Genomic DNA, 19819 nt, shown 5'->3' on the forward strand with positions numbered 1-19819 from the left:
TTGCGGTTTAAACACTGGAATTTTGCAATTGAAATGAGAGCACCCATACAAGACAGTCAATTAGACAAAAACTTGGGAAAGGAGCAGAAGTAAAATTACATTTCCAGTTCTCCCCTCACTAAAATCAACAAATAGATATTCACATATTGAAAGATCTTGGTCTTAAAAAATCTGACATGATTGAGTCGAAGCAAACTGATTCCCTTACAACATTTAATTCTTTCACCCAAAGCACAATGAAAACATTGCACTTAAGGGTGAAAGCAAAATGAAGTCATTGCAATTAAAAGTCTCATACAGGCCCGAGGACACTTTTATCATCATCCCATGGCATATTTCTGTGTCCAGCTACGAGCAGTGGACTCGTATTTGGACCTGTCAGTCTTGTACATATGAGCAATTTCCGGTACAAGGGGATCATCTGGGTTTGGATCGGTCAATAGAGAGCAGATGGACAACAGGACCTAAAACATAGAAATAGCCATGTGAGACGAATCCAAAAGACAATTGAAAATAAGAAATATAAACCAGCAAAGCTCTTCCCCACTTTTCCAGATAGTTTAGCGGTGACTTGGTACGTAAACTGGTATTCACCACATTTTGAATAGTTTGATAGAAACGTGCAAACAGGAGACATCAAGCAAAACAAAGATAAACATAAAGTAGAAGACTACTCCATTAGTCAATTATTTGGTTGTACGCATATCATTTCTGGAGCAAAAAAGAGCAATCTAAAGTGGCAGGTATCGCTCAAAAGATTGTACTCCAGTAACAGCTAAATATTACCACTAAATATCTTCACTTCAATTAAAATCTGAACACCCAAAACTCAACTCGGCAACTCAATACAACAAATGCATACGACAAAATTTAGAAAATAAATCATCTGCATCAACATCACCAAGTAAGTAGCTCACCTAATTTCTACCAAAGATTTAGCAGAAGCAAGTGAGAAGTGCTAGTCATTACATCACACAATAACACATAGAATACTTATATAATAGAGACAATGTCAAAAGGTATCACACTTGTATTTCTTTATATTAAAGAAATGAGCATGACAGTTCCCCACTTTCCGTTCTTTAGTCTAAATGGGTATTGTTACGCTAAGTTGTTATTTGACAAATTTGTTCTGTAAGGCAAGCATGTTTTGTAGGGCACGGTATGATAAATATTTTTATTAAAAATAGATAATATATAGTTCACGTTTATTAATTTAGAAGTCATGATAATGTTTGATTACTGTTCTAGAATGATGATACTGTTCTTTCTCCTCTTCTACTCTTATCCTTTTTCTTCTGACCTATGTTGGTTAGACTCTTCAAAAATAACGGCGGTTGCGTGTCGGACACTCCAAAAGTAGTGCATTTTTGGAGAATCCGACACGGGTGCGCCAACGAAAGTGAAGAGTCCGCGCAACTTAGCTTTTGACGGGTATTATTGCTCGGATTCTCTCTTCAAATACAAACATACCAGTCGTTTTGTTTCTAGAGCATGCTATCACATTAATAACGACACAGTATAACTTGCCAATCACAGCTCTCACATTCATTTATATTGACATAAAGCTTATTCTACTAAATATACTCCCAGTGAGGAATATTTGTACTACTGTTAGCCAAGATTCCAATGGCTCAAAGTCCTTAATTATAAAGAGAGAAGAGATCAAGACTCAAACAATCCAGACAACAAGACATAACAAAAGTTGATCATTCTCCACCAAATAATATCACGCACCACCTCCATATCTTCATTTTGTTAAATTCAGTCTTTGGCTATGACTCATCTTCATAGAGAAATCTAATACCAGAAAAGTAAACAACATTTAATTGGACATAAACAAAGACCAAGATCCAAACCTTAGATATGGTCAACGCTGGACTCCATTGCTCTTTCAGGATATCCAAACATATACTTCCATTGCTATTGATGTTAGGGTGAAAGACCTTAGTTCTAAATGCAACCTGAAACAAATAAACAATAAGAAGATCAACCTTGTCTGATCACCACAGAACCCAGTCGACAACTATTAATCAAACACATTCCAGAATTGGCAGAGAAGAACTTATTCTGCAGAATTTCAAACAGTGCCCCGACAACAAACAAAATCCTTAAACCTACAGAACCACCATGAAGATAAACTTAATCTAGCAGCAAACAAACACCAGCCATCTTCTACACCAGCATACGTATAGGCATGACAAAACGAACTGGACAAAAAATGTTATGCCCATTTTATATAGAGCAATAATCTTGAACAGCACCCTGAACCACCAGCTCACTCTAGCACCAGAACATAAGAGAGCAGGGAGAAGATAAACTTCTGAACAAAAAAAACTTCCAATATCATCTCAAGTAGTGGAAAAGATCATAAGGAAGTAATAGACAGTAGTAACTAGTATCCAAGGCCTGCTGAAATTTTACAAAGGGAGATAAGCTATTTTTGAGAGTATTCCACCATGTATGCCCGCTGGCTTATTTCTGTGGTATGTAAACCAAAAACCGTGTGCCCACATACAAAAAGTCAGCATTTCAGATGCTAGCGTACTCCACATTCTACTAAAAATTGAGATGGTGAAGTACACAGTATTTGAAGGTTAATTTCTGTCAATTCTATCGCTACAACTATATGGACACAGCCAAGCTTGTAAGGTATCATCCATGAAAGTTCCTGCTTATTTTAAGAAAAGAAAAAATTATCCTAGAAACCTATATGCAAATATGTGAGATGCATTCAGTTGATTATTGTATTTGAGTAATTCATGCAAAAAGAAACTCTCTAGTGTATAACAATAAAGAATGTAAAGGAACAGACACACATCAGGACAAGGATATTCTAGAGCATAGGCATACCTTTGGAGGCTTGAAAGGATAATCAGGAGGAAAATGGATTGAGACCAAAAATACACCTCCTGCATAAGGGCTATCTGTCGGCCCCATGATTGTTGCTTGCCAATGGAACATATCCTCAGCCACTGGACCTGTATTAGAGGAAATATGCTACTTAATATCGACATAACAGCCATGTGATTAAAGTACCCACTTTAACAAAAGTATAATCACACTCAGCAAATTAAAGTCTATCCTACATCCCAGAGAAAATCACAATTCCTCATCTGCCAAAAGACAGAATACACATTAGGAGAAGTACAACAATGAACGATACAGAAAACCTGGTGGACAATTACAAGTGATCATTCCAGATCTTCATTGTGCCATGAATTGAATGTTAATTCTCAGAAGTGAGAAAGCGAAACCAATATAAAGATGCAATACAAGCAGGGTTCTAACAGGTTGTCCAGTGAATTAGTCAAGGTGTGCACAAGCTGGTCGGACACCGCTATCATATAACAAAGACGTAAGAATTAAATAAAAAATAAAGATAACCAAATCCACATTCAGCTGTCGTTAACTCATAATAGACCAACCAACTAATGATGCCGCTAATGTTCTTTTAATAACATTGGTGTCCAAGCTAGCTAACAGACACCTTGAGTAAACCAACAATACCTGTACCTCCAACCAGTACATGTTTCTTATGACTTCGTCCACCAAAGCATAGACCAATGGGAACAACTAGCCTAGTACACCTCGACTGAGATTTGAGTCTTGGTTCCCAAGGTCGTTACTCAAGCTATTTGAATCCCACTTATGTTATAAAACAACAACATCCCAGTGTAATCCCACAAGTGGGGTGCAGACCTTACCCCTGCCTTGTGAAGGTAGAGAGGCTGTTTTCGATATACCCTACGCTCAAAGAATGATGAAAAAGAAGGCAGTAGGCAACAAGCAGAAACAACAGCAAGACAATAATCTAAGAAATCTAAGAATACAATATTCCAGGCGAAAGAAACATCAGGTAGTAATAGAAATCTAAGCATACGAAAATACACAAATAATACTAATACTCCGGGATGGAAAAGAAAATATGCCCTCCTACCTACTAGCTTTCTACCCTAATTCTCGACCTCTACACCCTCCTATATCAAGGGTCATGTCCTCTATAAGCTGAGGTTGTGCCATGTCCTGCCTAATCAACTTATGTTATAAAAACAAAGATTTAAACCATGTAATTATGGCAGTACAGAAACAGCAAATAGGTTCAGCAAATTACTAAATCGGACAGGTTCTAATCTTTGCAGCATTAGCCTAACAAAAGCAGCACAAAACATCACAAATTCAATCACAATGACCTAACTATTGATCTGTAGCTATCAAAACTAGCACATAAGCTAAACAGCCATAAAATAATAAAAAGTGAAACGCAAAAAAAAAAAAAAAAAAAAAAAAAAAAAAAACGACATACCAGCACTGCATGATGTGGGAGGATCCTTCTGTAGATCCTTAAGCTCCTTCAATATACGCTTTGACGCCATAAATTAACACGTATACCTTCAAATCCAAGCCCTAACACATACAAAATACAAAACTTTCCATCAAAATCCACAGATCTCCAAATTCAAGTAAGAAAATAATGCTTACAAACACAGATTAGCGTAACAGAGATTAGAATCAAATAATAAAAAGAAAAATTACGAGATCTAATGGATTGTTCATGCGAAAAATCCTAGATCTTCTTTTATTCACCAAAAAGAAATTATATATTATTTATAAACATTAATATGCATGTAGATTTGGAAAAGTACCTTAAAGGTGGAGATGATTGATTGAATTTAGTTGAAACGGTGATTTGCAGAGCTTGGTTAGGTTTTAAGCTAACGTACAAATATTATTCGTACGTTACTTATTAGAATGCTATTCGTATTTATGTTTTGGTTAAGAGTGGGTCCAGGTGAAGGTTCTAGACTCATCTTTTGGAGTCATAATGTGCACATACGTTGTTGTTTTGAGTCTCAGCCAGCTTGTCAAATTATTTAATGTTTAGCCACAATTTATAGCACGTTTATCCAAGCTTATTTTTCCTCAAGTATTAATTTTTTTCTAATAAATGCTTCTTTTAAAAAAGTGAGTTAGTTCAGTTTTTTTTTGGAGAAAATAAGTGATTTTGAAGAGTTTTTTTAGCTTCTGTCTAAAAATATTTTTGAGAAAAATACACTTAGAAACACTTTTTTAAAGTTTGATTAAACATTACTTGCTGCTCAAAAGTATTTTTAAAATTAATTAATCATACAAACGGCTAATCAAAAGTACTTTTTTTGAAAAAAAAAACTTTTGAGAGAAGTATTTTTTTTGAAAAAAAAACTTTTGAGAAAAGTACTTTTCAAAATAAACTAATTTTAAAAATTTGGTCAAACATGTTATTAGTTTTTCAGGTCAATACATCAAGACACTATGCGTCCGTTTGGACTGGCAGATGGTTTTTGACTTATAAGCCAAAAGCTTCTAACTTATAGCTTTTGGCTTATTTTTCTTGTTTTAGCTTTAAATCTTTTTTATTTATTTTACTCAAACACTATAAAAATGCCAAGAAGCTATTTTGGGTTAAAAGTACCTAAAATAAGCCATCCAAACAGGCTCATGTCTTGAAGTTGTTGTTTAGTTCAAAAGTTTAGGACATTGTGTCCTAAAGTTCAATTTGCAGTTCCAAAACTACAAGACATTGTGTCCATTTGCGGTTCAAATACAAGACGTTGTGTCTTTAACTTTTAACTTTTTTAGTTTAAAATTTTCAAGATATTAGGTCTCAAATTTAGTTTTTCCCGTTCAAACATTGTATGCCAAGTCGTATGCCCACTATACCGACTTTGCCAACACTGCTTCGCCCATGCCTTTGTCGTGCCTTAGGGCCTAGGTCTTTTCCGCTTTCGTGTTGCTTTGCCCACATGTTTTTGACCCATGATAAGGAGCAACACGTCAAATCCTTTGCCACAGCCTTACAGAAAGTGGACATACAGAAAGAAGGGCTCGTTTGGTTGAGAAACAACTTATTCCGGGATTTAATTATTCCACTCTCAATGAGAGATAAAATAAGGCTACAATCCCGGGATAATTAATCCTGAGATTAGTTATTCCGAATTTTTATTCCAATCAAAATTTGGGATAAGAAGACACTAAAATTTTATCCTGGGTAGTGTTTGCTTATCCTTCACACCAAACAACCCCTAATATTACTAATGGACACGAATCAGGAATGAGGAATGAGAATAATGAAAGTTAAGCCAAAGTATACTATAGTTTTCTGTTGATCAGTGATAGAAATGTCGCACCTTTTTTACATATAAAAGACACGGCAGTATAGATATACATGTGTTTGGTACGAAGGAAAATATTTTTCAAAATAAATGGACCATCGGAGATAAATGCAGGCAAAGAAGGCCGTTTGAAATATTACTTTTGGTGTTTGATTGCCAAAAAATGACTTATTTGCGTACCAAACACACCCAACGGAATTATTTGGACATATTCCAAAAATTTGGTTCTTTTCAAGTGATCCTTGATAAAACGACCATCAATCATGACGAGAGTTTTTAAATCAAAAAAGGAGGAATTTTAACTTGGTCTACATGAGGAAAACAAATCAACAAATCCACACTTTCATTAGATACACTTGTCAATAGGATTGAATTAGAATGTATATTGTCCTGGGTAATAAAATCAAATGAATTTCTCAGCACTTACAAATTGTAAGCCAGAAATTGAAGGAATCAAGGGATCTGCACATTTGAGTCCTAGGATCTACTCTCTGAAGATTGCCTGTTTTCAGAGTTAGATTGCCTGACCTCTTCAATCATTCTAACAACTTCCTCCATGTTGGGTCGCATATCGGCAACCCTTGCAACACATGCCATGCCAATTTGCAGCATCTGTACCATCTCCTCTTCAATGTTTTGAAATCTCATCAAATCGACGTCAAAAACCTCTGATGTCCATTCCTCCCTGACAACTGATTGGACCCACCTAGGAAGGTCGACCATGTCATCACGCCCCGGTGATTGCATTGGCTGCTTTCCAGTAAGCATCTCAAGTAGTAAGACACCGAAGCTGTAAACATCTGATTTATGACTATGCTTTCTGGTTTCTATCACCTCAGGAGCTCGGTACCCTGGATAACGAGATGGAGCTGCAGGGAAGTTCATTATAGTGGCTAAACCAAAATCTGAGACACAAGCTTCCAGATCTTGCTTGAGTAGGACGTTCGAGGACTTTATATTTCCATGAGTAAATTTTGGACCACCCATTGAATGGATGTGCGCAATCCCCTTTGCTGCTTCAAGAGATATTTTAACTCTCGACTCCCAGTCCAGTGGAGTTCTTCCAGAAGCCCTGCTTCCTATAATGACAGTTGAGCTTGACACGGATTAGAGAACAGAAATATCAGTATACTTTACACTGATAAGTTTATGAACGGGATGAGTTCATTTCTCATGTAATCTTCCAGGACAGTTATTAGGTATATCATGTATGAAGAGTTCCAGCGCTAGCAGCTTTCCAGTTAGAAAAGCAGCAAGATAGGGCGAGTGAAACTAAACCTTCCACGGAGCAGAGTTAGGTAAAAGAAAGCTGGTAAATGTCAATACGTTGCTATTGAAATAATAGATACAGAATCACAAAAGAGCAGTTTATATTCATATAATAGACTTAGAAAGATCAAAACTGATGCATATATTCTGAATATGACTTTTTCTTCACATAGCTACAAGAAAGAATGCTCTTTTTCGCACAAGTTTAAGAATTCAACCTGAAATTGTTGAAACTTGTTTAATAATTTTTAGGACATTACTTCAGTGGCAGTTTGTATTTGTGTTAGGAGTTTACTATTAGTCATTCAATGACAAAGGACGTATCAAGTTGCTCCACCAAACACCAGAAATAAAGAAAGGAAATGATGATGAGAGCATATGATGCCTTACCATGCAAGAGCATTGACAAGCTGCCCATTGAGAAATAACCATACACAAGTAGCTTCTCATCCTTGGAGTAATAATAAGCACGTAAAGGAACAACATTCGGATGCTGTCCAACTCTACCAATAATTTCCATCTGCTGTTCAAAGTCTTTCTTCCCTACAATGACTTCTTTTAATCTTTTAACCACCACTGTCGTTGACTCCTCCAAAATAGCCTTATAAGCAGTTCCAAAACTCCCTTTTCCCAGTACTTCAGCTGAGGCCCTCAATAGGTCCTCGAGATCGAAATTGTAAGAGACCCCTTCAAAGAAAACCAGCTTATTTTTGTCAGGTTCTTGAACCCCACTACCAAACTCTTCCCTCGGCTTTTCACTCCTTCCTCCACTCGAAGATTTCCCTTTCAGCGCACCTCTCCTTTCACCCCTTTTCCTTTTCAGGCAGCAAAAAACCAGGATCAGAACTAGCAGCAAGACCAGCACAGCCCCTCCAGCAGCAATAGCGATGATATATCCTAGTTTAAGTTTCTTCTTTGAGCTTTTTTCGTGAGTGTTTGGGGAAGGTGCAGGTGGGGAAGGGGAAGCGGATGGTGGTAAAACAGGGGAACAAGGATTTAAGGGTAGTCCACACAAGAATGAGTTCCCCGCAAAGGAAGAATTTGGAAACTTTTGGAGGGATAATGGAATAGAACCATTAAGATTGTTGTGGCTTAAATTTAAATGTCTTAGCTTTGGAAGAGTAATATTGGGTATGGGTCCAGAAAGCAAGTTATTCTGGAGGCTTAAACCAGTTAGCTGAGACAAATTCTGAATTGTTCCAGGAATCTTACCAGTGAAGAAATTATGAGAAAGGTCCAAAACATTCAGTTTATTTGAAAAAGAAGCAGGAATAGGTCCAGATAAGTTATTGTTCTGTACGAATAGGAACTGGAGAGAAGGAAGTGAAGTGATAGAAGATGGAAGGTTTCCGCTGAGACGATTGGATCGAAGGCTGATAATCCTTAAGGTATCCATCTTCCCAAAAGTATTTTCTGGAAGTGGACCAATGAGTCCGACTCCTGGAAGTCGTACAGCCAAAACATCGGCCCCATCATTACTACAAGTAATGCCTACCCAAGATGAGCAGATAGGAGTGGCTGGACTCCAGTTGATCTTCCTGCCATGCGGGACTGCCGCAGCAAAGTCAAGAAGGGCTTGTTTGTCCGAGTTTAGATCACCAAGGCACAGAGGAAGAAGAGTTGCTACAACAAAAAGATAATGTAGCAGTTGATTGGTGTGGTAAATTCTCATGAGGAAACCTTCAACTGATTGAAAGCCACTATAATGTCAGTATTGTGATTGTCCTGGGATGATACAGTAGACAAACAACTTGTGAGCCAAACAAACATCAAATGAGAGAAAGGGAGGATAGGAAAAAAAAAAAAAAAATTAAAGCAAGCATCTATGCATTCAAAGTTAATAAAATTCCCTCAAGAAAGATGTTTGGAGATGCAGTTCTGCACCAATTTTATGAACTAAAACTAGATGATTTTTTATGGATGCCAAATAACAATTAATCTATGCTCAACTAATGTTTCTCTTTGCACATACGTTCCAAAATCACTTAGCAATGAACTACACTAGGATTATTCCTTATGAATGCCAAACAGTAATTGTTCTATGTTTAACTAATTTTTCACCATCTGCAGAAGAAGATACGTAAAACTAGTCATGTTTTCATGGAACCCAAAAAAAAAAAAGACGGTCAAATAATATGATGAAAGCTCTGCTGACTTTGTTAAAAATCTTTTCCACCATACTAACAACAAATAATTAATTCAAAAGCTATTCAATCTCATATTCACTCAGCTGAGAAGATCCATGAAACAAATTTCAAGCATAAACACAGAAATGATGCAGTATCTTCAAATATTACCTATAGAGAAACATGTATGGTTGAACTACTTAAACGATAAATCAACATTATCTGACTGAGCCAACCAAAAAAAAAATGACTCAGTCTTTGTGAAGATTAACAATCAAACTGAAAACTAGGATCAGATGATAAACTACAGGAGAAAAAGATTTTTAGATTTAACAAACTGGAAAGATTGAGATGAAGGAAAATCTAAGCATGGCAACGAGGTTCAACACAAAAACAATAGTCTCTTTTTGCTTTACAAGAAATAAGCAAAATGCAAAAGGGAATTGGGAAAGCAAAACCATAATAATTGCCACATCACTTTCTAAGCCATAAAATAACCTAATGCTTATTGTACAAGGAAGTGGGCAAAAAAGTTACAGATGGACGAATGATTACACCAAAAGAAGAAAAAGACGCTGTGAGACACTGTACCATGAACAATATTAAATAGCTCAAACAGCAGTATTAAAATGATTAGAAAAGCATATAGTAGGAGAACAAACATTCGCAGAAAATCTTTGGTTCACAAGTATTCTATTTTCGATTTCATAAATGAACAGTCTTGAAGTAGAAGAGCAAGAGCTAAGATATAAAAATAGCTAGCACCTAAGTAGTCTAACTTGATAGGATCTAGCAAAGGGAAGGAGAATAACCTGGGACTAGATAATGCTTATTCTTCTCTCAAGCAAACTACTAAAAACAGTGGTATTTCCTTTTTCTTTCTTTCTTTTTTTTTTTTGGGGGGGGGGGGGGGGGGAGGTGTACCAAATATACCAATTACCACATTCAAAATTCTTCTCTCAAGCAAATGTCAAAGAGAGTTAGGTTAGTTGGAGTTATTGAACAACCCCAAGTCTTATCAGGTGCAAAGTAATAGGGAATCCTAAGCTTTCATTAGACAAATATAATTAGTTACTCCAATGATACAGTTCAGAAGGACCAACAACATTTTTACTTTTTAGTTTCTCAATTCTTTACATTTTCACAGTGTCAAACAAGCAAACAGTAAAGACTGAAGAACCATCTCAAGAAGAATGATTAATTTCATATGGGTTTAATCTATTAATTATTTTTTTGGAATAAAACTTAAAAGATACAATTACTTATTAGAAAACCTTTAAGAATCGTAGTAAAAAAAAAAATGACTGTTCAATCTAACAATGTCAAACAAATGGGAGTCGAAGGAACAAATAGATCTGCCACCAAAATTAGCAAAAACAAAAATAAAAAATCGAGCTGAACAAAAAATTACCTCGAAAAAATGAAAATTCAAGAAACCCCTTCAAGTTTAGGAGAAATGCTTAGATTCTGAGTTCAAAATAACAGTACCCATGAACCTTCAAATCAAATTCATCCACTGATTTGCAAACCCAATTACAGTAACCACATTTTTCTCAAAATGGAAAGTCCACATATCGCAAACCTGACCCTTTTTGCTTAAGCTGAAGGGAGTAAATATTGGATCTATGTTAATGGATAGAAAGAAAAAAGTGTAATGGAGAATGTGGAGAAGCAAATTGAATGAGTACGTTAGTGCAAACTGAAGAGTGTGAGGTGTATAACAGCTAAGGTAGCATAGATGTAATAAATTCGTCAGATTTGTTAATGTTGTGGAGTAATAACAGAATAATTGTCTGCAGAGTCTGCACTAATAAACATTAGAATACTTCTATTTATATGTCCGAAAGACTCGAACAATCAGCAAGTGAAAGTCGCTGATTCTTTTGTACCAAATATTGCTTACGTAACTAATACTTGTGGGGTCAACCATTTCTTTTTTAATTTTAGATTAATTAATTTATTATTATATTATACGTTTCTTTATGAAAGACTTGCAATTTTTTATATAATTTTATTTTAGTGGATTATTGAAGCTGTCAAGATAAAATAATGTGTCTACGGATCTAAAATGCAAACGTTATAAGTGATCTTTATGCCATTTTGAAAATATTTTATAAAATTGGAACGATAGAGAAACTATATAAATTTTAAATTAAGCTTAAACCGCATTGCGGATAGCCGGTCACCGTGCTTCCCTCTCTTTTTTTTTTTTTAAGTCTTTTATTATGTAGTTTGAGCAATAATTTATATATACTATAAAAAAAAAATAGAACATATCTCTAATGTTACATATACGAGAGGTGATTTGCTCCATTTCAATTACCAAAAACAAAAGCTACTTGGGAAGTTATAGAGGAAAAAGAAAAAGATTGCGTATGAAAACTCTGAAGTGAAGTGGCACTTGTGAAAGACAGTTGCAGTTCACCCAAGAAGGATAGGTTTGGCAATTACTCCCTTTTAATGAAATAATTTTTTCACCTTTAATATTGATCCATATTAATTTATTATCACATTAAAAAGTGAACTGAGGTGAGACCGTACACTAACAACTATGGTTAAATTAGGGGAGATTTGGTTTTACTTTTCGTTATAAATATTAGTTCAATTATATGACCTTTTTCATAACAAATCAGTAAAACTAATACAGGATGTGAATAAAAATTGTAAGGTTATTCTCTCTTTTCAAATTATATGTAGACATAAGAGATTATTTTCTTTAAAATTAAAAAGACACATATAAAAGATATATGTTATACATTTATTCATTTAAATTATCATATTAAGTTTTTTTCCTTTTTTTTTATTCCTTTCCTTAAACCACATTTGTACCCCACCTATCTTTTTCTCTCTCCAATTGTGTCTTTTATTTTATCTTTCCTTTGAGCTTGTCACTGGTAGACCTGACTATCTTTATTGTTTGACAACTAACATTTCATTTTGACCCAACATGATTGTCTTTTGGTTAATACTTTTAGGTTTCTCTTAGACAAACTAGCTTATTTTACTAGTCATGCTTGAAAAACAAAGTGCCCAAAAAGAATAAGAAAGAAAGAACTGGTCCATAAGAAAAAATACAAAAAGCACATGGTCCCCTACAAAGCATATGAAATTGACAAGGTATGTTAATCATATTCACATGGCTGTTGGGGGAGAAGTTAAGACTTTAAGGGTTAATTTCGTAGGAGTGTACAACGTGCAACTGTCAAATTGATGAATTCGTTTACAGCTACTGCTAACAATTTAGGGTATTCTTGGCATGTGTTGTTTGATATAGACGTTAATTTTTCACTAAAAGAAGAAGACGATGAATTTGCTGTTACGTGAAAACAAGAAAAGAAAAAAAGGAAACCTACAACGATAAAGGTAGGAACTAGGAGAGTCCGGAACCAAAATAACCCAAAAAAAAAAAAAAAGGTATGAACCAAAATACCCCAAGAAAAAAAATAAGTACAAAATTACCTTTAACGCATGATTTTCATGCGATAAAGGTATGTCTTATTTTTTTTCTTCTTTCATTCTTTCTATCTTTCTTCCTTCCTTCCTTCCTTCCTTTCTTTCACACTTTTTTACATACTTTAGTTATAGATTAATCATGCTTCGAGACTCCAAAACTTGAATATTTTATATAGAACCATATTTATTTTTGTGCGATTAATAAGGTAGGCTCAACACATCGAGGATACACAAAACTTCGGATTGCCGTTTTAGTGGTTGAAAAGTGCTCGAAGTCCATTTTTGTTTGAAGACTTGTTGTCATTAGCTTTAAGTTATTTATGTTTTAGGGTTTCGTGTTATTTTTATATTAATGCGTAACTTTATTTTTAGTGATCATAACTTTAATTTTATAATCAATTAACAAAATATCAATTCATGATCAATTATTTATCTGTAAATTTTTTTTTTGCGTTATACCCTTCAACCCCCAACTAATTGGAGTCCGCTATTTAAATAACCCAAAAAGTGGATTTTGGTACCAAAATAACCCATTAAAAAACCTTTTGCGCACTAATTTATTTGTAAGTTGGTGAAATTTTAAATGGTCATAACTTTGCGCTCGGATGTCCATTTGATGCGATTTTTTTTTTATTTTGGGTATTTTTTCGAGATCTATGCGTCTAAACTGCCGAAAGGTTGTTCGCCCGCCCCGAATTTTCCAAAAACATCCATTGTCCCATTCAATTTCAATTTTCCCCCAAATTCGTGCGCAATTTTCATTTATTTCTTTTTTAAATCTAATGGCGAAAAATATATTTCAATTCCATAATCCCGTGATAATGATGTTTTCAATGTCAATTTCAAGGTTCCAAATTCAATTTAAGAAAACAATTAGATAGCATTAGTGAACATACAAAATAATAAAAAGTGTCTACATTGTTACTTTAACCAACTTGGCTTGGTGGTAAAGTCTTTGGCTTTTGACTTTTTTTTATCTCATCCACCGGGGATCAAACCTCGGCGGGAGCATTGAGAAGATATTATTAGTAAAAAAATGAACTAATTTATTTAATGATTAACATGCGATAATCAAGTAATTAACATGGGAAAAACAATTTCAGAAATAAATATATTAACAATGAAATAATTAACAATGCCATAATAACAAATAATTTACGGAGATCCATGGAGGTGTCGTATTTGTAAATACTAAATTATTCTTTATTCTTGAAATTAACTAAAAAAAATTCTCTAATTAGAACTTACTTAACTAGGATAAGTTATGGAGGATTTAATTAGTTATTTTGAATAATCCATGATATTGTATTGTTGATTATAATTTACTTAACTCATGCAGTTAAAGTAATAACGAACAAAATTTTATATTAACTAACTAATCCTTCGTCAAAAAATTATGTTAACTAACTAATCCTTTTCGGAAATTCTGTTAATGTTAGCTTATCGTTTGTTATTCAGGATTTAGTTTATCGTTCGTTATTCGGAATTTAGTTTATTATTCGTTATTCGGGATTTAGCTTATTGTTCGTTATTCGTTAATGGATTATTTTGGTACCCAAACCCACTTTTGAAGTTATATAAGTTGCAGACTTCAATTAGTTGGGCGTTGAAAGGTATAACGCAAAAAAAAAAATACACAGAAATAATTGATTATGAATTAATATTTTGTTAATTGATTATGGATTATTAATTTGTTAATTTTTTATTTATTGTTAATTTATTTATTTGTGAATCACTAAAAATAAAGTTACGCATTAATATAAAAATAACACGAAACCCTAAAACATAAAAAACTTAAAGCTAATGACAACAAGTTTTCAAACAAAAATGGACTTCGAGCACTTTTCAACCACTAAAACGACAATCCGAAGTTTTGTGTATCCTCGATGTGTTGAGCCTACCTTATTAATCGCACAAAAATAAATAGGGTTCTATATAAAATATTCAAGTTTTGGAGTCTCGAAGCATGATTAATCTATGGCTAAAGTATGTAAAAAAATGTGAAAGGAAGGAAGGAAGAAAGAATGAAAGAAAAAAAAAATAAGACATACCTTTAACGCATGAAAATCATGCATTAAAGGACCTAACGGGTCTGTCTCCGTTAAGTCCTTTAACGCATGATTTTCATGCGTTAAAGGTACTTTTGTACCTCTTTTTTTCCTGGGGTATTTTGGTTCATGCCCTTTTTTTGGGGGTTATTTTGGTTCCGGACCCGGAACTAGTACGCATGATGCTCCACTTCTGATAATCAGTTCATCTTTCACGTGTGTGTTAAACTAGTTACTATGAATATACGGAAAATGGGCAAATATACCCATGTACTATGAGAAAAGGTTTAAATACACCCTCATTATCTCTGCGTGGACATCCGATCCTACGTGACACTGACATTTAATAAGGCGAATGCCACCTCAGTGCCCCTAATCCATTTTACCCATTTTGACTTTGAAAAGCAAGTTTTTTTCAAATTGGTTGGTGTTTCTTGGTAAAACTAGCTTCTACCACCTCTTGGAGCATTAGGTTATTTATTCATTAATGATGTAACTTCTCATGTTTTCCGGTTTTAATTTGTTTTTGTTCCTACAACTAAACAATCTATATAAATACCGGAGAACTTGGTACCCTGCCACATTAACACTGCATGAACCCGAAGAGATGATAGACAAGCCTAATTTTAGTGGCTTTTAAGTTCTAATCTAGCAAACAGATGAAAGAAAAAACTTAACATTGTACTCTCCATTGGAGTTACTATTACTAGACTAGATTCCGTTTGGTAGCATACAGTTCGTCCGCTAGATTGCTTTTGGCAGTATACAGTTCGTCCAAATACACAATTGAACTTCTTTGTGTGGAACGAACAGAAGGAAAAAAGCATATTTTCCACCTTTAACCAAATTCCTGATAAGATGTGCAAGTCCAAATAAATGAATGGGATGAAGGACTTGAGTGTCCAGAATAAATGTCTTTGTAAATGGCTGTCTTTGAGAGAAAAATTTCCTGAAGAATCTTTTGATCCCTGCAGACTGCAGTTTACAAGGACCTTTCTTTGCTGAATGTAAAAATTAAAATGGATGGACTGTAAGGGCTCGTTTGGTATGATGGATAAGCAAAAATAGTCTTGGGATAAAAATTTAGTGCCGCCTTATCCCGTGTTTGGTTGAAATAAAAACTCGGGATAACTAATCCCGGGATTATAGTGTTTTTTTATCCCACATTGAGGGTGGAATAACAATCCCAGGATAACTAATTCCGGGATAACTTGTTTTCTAACCAAACGAGCCCTAAGGTTTACATTTGCAAGATTGGGAAGAAGGAAAGCACTCTACTTTGGTATTGACAAGCAAGGATGAGAAATTCTGTATGAAATCTCAACTTCACAAGCAAATAGTTAGACCAGAGAATATATACATAGGGTGGTCAGCGAAATGTAAGATGGCATAGACAATAAGACATGTTTGCAAAGTGAAGTTACAAATAAACATGCAAGGGAATCAAATTAGACAGTCAAGTGAACACAATTAAATAAACATGTAAAATAGGGATTCCAGCAAAATCCGCATTGTCATGCTATCTCAAAACCATTTTACTATGTTAACAAGCACATTTGAGAACATCTTTTGGAAGCATTCCACATGAGTAAACAAATGTGAGTTAGAAGACAGCCATGGTTTAATTTTATCTAGCAGATTAATACATGCAGTACTACTTGAACATAAAATTGTCATAGTACTAACCAACCAGGTTTATCTACTATCATGCTATCAAGATCCAGATTGTGAGTTGTGACCATGGAGGGCAGAAATAGAAGATACAATGCTAAGACACTTGTGCTAATTTAAACAGTGACGAGTCAAATGCATATTTTAGGGACACACGACATTAGTAAACACGATGTCAACAAAGGGACAACAACAATGATAACAGTTCAAAGATTGTCAAGCTTAATGCACGTACCTCTTCTACCAAATTTGTCATTTCATATGCACAATTGATATTATGTGAGACAATTAATCAGAGTAATGTAGGCACACCTTTAGCATTAGATATTGCTATAACAACAGAACCAGACCTGGTATGGATAAAGTAAAAATGAAGATGGAATTATTAAGCCCCTACCAGAAACAGTTTGGGTTGGTTTGGACTTTGGAGGACGAAAATTCTCCACTTAAGGGATATGTATAAAACGGAACAGTGATGAGGAATGAACAATCCACACGCTAATTCTGAGAGTTATGGACTCCAATATACCTTTTTAAAAATATTTTACCCTGAGATGAGCAGTTAAGAAATAAAAATCTTTTAACTCTGCTATGGGATGGACAATTCAGGACCCGTTTCATGAGAATTATTCACTTTTTACTTTTTTTCGCCATGAAAATCCAAATCCAACTTGAAGTTTGGATTCCAAATTTGAAAACAGCTTACAACATGTTTACCAGCTCTATCTTCATAATTCCAAATAAAGTGAAAAATCCTTGGAATCTATGGCCAAACGCCTACTCTGTGTACTCTTTAACATATAAATGAAAATATGCACTGGTAACTTAGCTAACTTATCTTATTTGACAACTCTTCAATTTCAAGATCCCACATGACATGTGTAAGTAAGACGACAAGATTAAAGGGTATTTTGGTACATTATACATATCTTTAATTTTACACCAAACTAAAACAAACAAATTGAAACGGGGTCTCAAGATCCTCCATTTAAGAAGAGAATATCATTACAATACATTTATCAATCAAAATTTTCCAATAGAAACTCAAAATTCAATACCTAAAACATTCTATAACTCCAAAAACAATAAAATTAAAGCATCTCAGCGCGAGCAGTAACAGCTCTAAGCTTAGAATAAACCTTACCAGCAGGTGAACCCATAATGAGACTACAAAGTGAATCTCTAGCAATCTTAATATTCAAAAAAGATCCCAATATATGTATCTTCGAATCCGCAATTACAATCCTAGTCTTTGTAGCATTCTCTATAGCAAATTTTGTCTTTCCACCTTTACCCGATAATCTCCCAATAGCCCTAGATAAATGCTCACCACGTAAAGTCTTAACATCCTTAATCTCAAATGAATCAACATATAATTCATCTAAACGTAACAAAGCAACAGCATCACATACATCAAACCCCAACATAAAAGCGTGTACGAAATCAGCACATTTTTGTAAGTTGCTTATGTCGGGTGTGTCGGGTCGGGTTTTTAGTTCGACCCGACGTTTTTTGAGGTTCATACGGATGTCGATTTTCATTTGTTCGTAGATTGGGTTGTAGATTTCGAGCCATGTTTTTTTTAAGGGAGTGTAACGGTGCTGTGGGACTGTTACTTTGCGGAATTGGATGTGACCGTCGGATATTTCGTGGGCTTTTAAGGGTTGGAAATTGGGTTTTGTTGGTAGGGTTTGTGGTGGATTTACGGCCGTTGGATTGTCGATATCCATGGCGGCACAGGGATGGGGAAGGTGAGGCAGAGGAGTAGTAGGGTTTTAAAGAGAGGTTTTCGTAAAGGTGTGAAGGTACAATATATTCATGTTAAATTGTTAATTGAGGAGTATTATATGGGCCGGATTTTGGACCCAATTTTTAGGTCTGGCTAATGGCTAGTCAAGAGGCCCATACTTCAGTGGCTGATTTAAAGGTAATCCTTTTATTCATTTAGATTAAATACAATCAATAACATTTCTAAAACAGTGTCTTTTAGTCTGATATTTTTTTGCTGCTTAAGCGAAATGTTGTTATATAAAACATATAAATAATATGACACAACATGAAAGATCGGTTATAGAGTGGTCTCATGACTGTATAACTCTGGTTGACAAAGATTACACTATCGTCTAATGTTTACAAAATTTTAAATCGCAATCTAATATTTTCTCATAAGTTTTTCAGTTTATTCAAAAATATTTTTAACCGGAGTCTAAAAGGTCATAAGTTGTGTAAAAAAAGAAAAGGCATAATTTACTTAACGGTTGTCCGAAAGAGGACAACCAACAAAAATTTCTGATGGTCTAAGCTGATCTAAGCTTTTGCATGGATTGATTTTAATAACATTTCATTTTATCTCTAGATGAATACATTCTGTGTCCAACTTACTACAGTTTAAACTTTTTTAAAGATAAATATAAAGTTTGAATTAAAGCCATAGGGAATTAAATAAAGAGTGTTATTATTTTAGATTTAATCAATTTGATGAAGGAATTTTTACGCGTTATAGCTACTTCTAATACATAATTAGTGGTAATAACTACATTTTATTTTAATTACTAATAATAACTAAATACTTTTCTAATTTAACTATTATAGCTACACAGTAACTTTCAATTACCATTTCACAAATATACCTAAAAATGAGCACCCCCAATCCCATATCCCTCTTATAATGGTAACAATATTAATCACTTAATATACATTACCATTCTCTCCCTTTTTCCATAAATTCTTACCTTTTTAAAAAGGGAAGAATCTGTGAATGCCCAGTGAAATAGTCGTCTTCTTCCTCTCTTCACCCTTCTGCAAAATTCGATTTTCCATTTTGGGATATTGCAATCCGAAACGGTATTTTCAGTACGGTTATTTTGATTCAAGGCATATGTGGTCAAAGTGGGACTCTTTCACGTTCTATCCCATCTCATTTGTTTCGTGAAATTTTCGCTATTTGTGTTATTATTCTTTCACAAAATCAATTTGGTGGAAGTGATTGTTTTTGCTCCAGGCCGTGGTGGTGGTTATGGCGGCACACACGAGAGAAGGGGAGAGAGAAAGTTTTTTAAGGTTTTGAGAAGATGAAAAATATATGTATTTGTGTATGTTC

General features: G+C 34.5%; 3 protein-coding genes across 3 annotated transcripts; all 3 read right to left on the reverse strand.

The window, feature by feature from the left end:
• On the reverse strand, positions 1 to 4803 carry LOC132606656 (ubiquitin-conjugating enzyme E2-17 kDa-like). The gene is made up of 5 exons (XM_060320247.1): positions 4647 to 4803; positions 4307 to 4407; positions 2854 to 2981; positions 1860 to 1964; positions 1 to 464 (listed from the first exon to the last, which is right to left on the reverse strand). Exons 2-5 carry the CDS (start codon positions 4374 to 4376, stop codon positions 321 to 323), a joined length of 447 nt encoding a protein of 148 aa, XP_060176230.1. The 5' UTR covers positions 4377 to 4407; positions 4647 to 4803; the 3' UTR covers positions 1 to 320.
• A 1673-nt stretch (positions 4804 to 6476) lies between these two features.
• LOC132606662 (probable inactive receptor kinase At5g58300) lies at positions 6477 to 11374 on the reverse strand. Its single transcript, XM_060320260.1, has 3 exons — positions 10959 to 11374; positions 7812 to 9146; positions 6477 to 7231 (listed from the first exon to the last, which is right to left on the reverse strand). Exons 2-3 carry the CDS (start codon positions 9091 to 9093, stop codon positions 6630 to 6632), a joined length of 1884 nt encoding a protein of 627 aa, XP_060176243.1. The 5' UTR covers positions 9094 to 9146; positions 10959 to 11374; the 3' UTR covers positions 6477 to 6629.
• A 6306-nt stretch (positions 11375 to 17680) lies between these two features.
• On the reverse strand, positions 17681 to 18522 carry LOC132606670 (uncharacterized). Its single transcript, XM_060320269.1, has one exon. The coding sequence runs from the start codon at positions 18447 to 18449 to the stop codon at positions 17811 to 17813; it is 639 nt and encodes a 212-aa protein (XP_060176252.1). The 5' UTR covers positions 18450 to 18522; the 3' UTR covers positions 17681 to 17810.
• Between the last annotated feature and the right edge of the window lie 1297 nt (positions 18523 to 19819).

Source organism: Lycium barbarum, chromosome 1 (genome assembly GCF_019175385.1).
Source record: "Lycium barbarum isolate Lr01 chromosome 1, ASM1917538v2, whole genome shotgun sequence".
NCBI lineage: Eukaryota > Viridiplantae > Streptophyta > Magnoliopsida > Solanales > Solanaceae > Lycium > Lycium barbarum.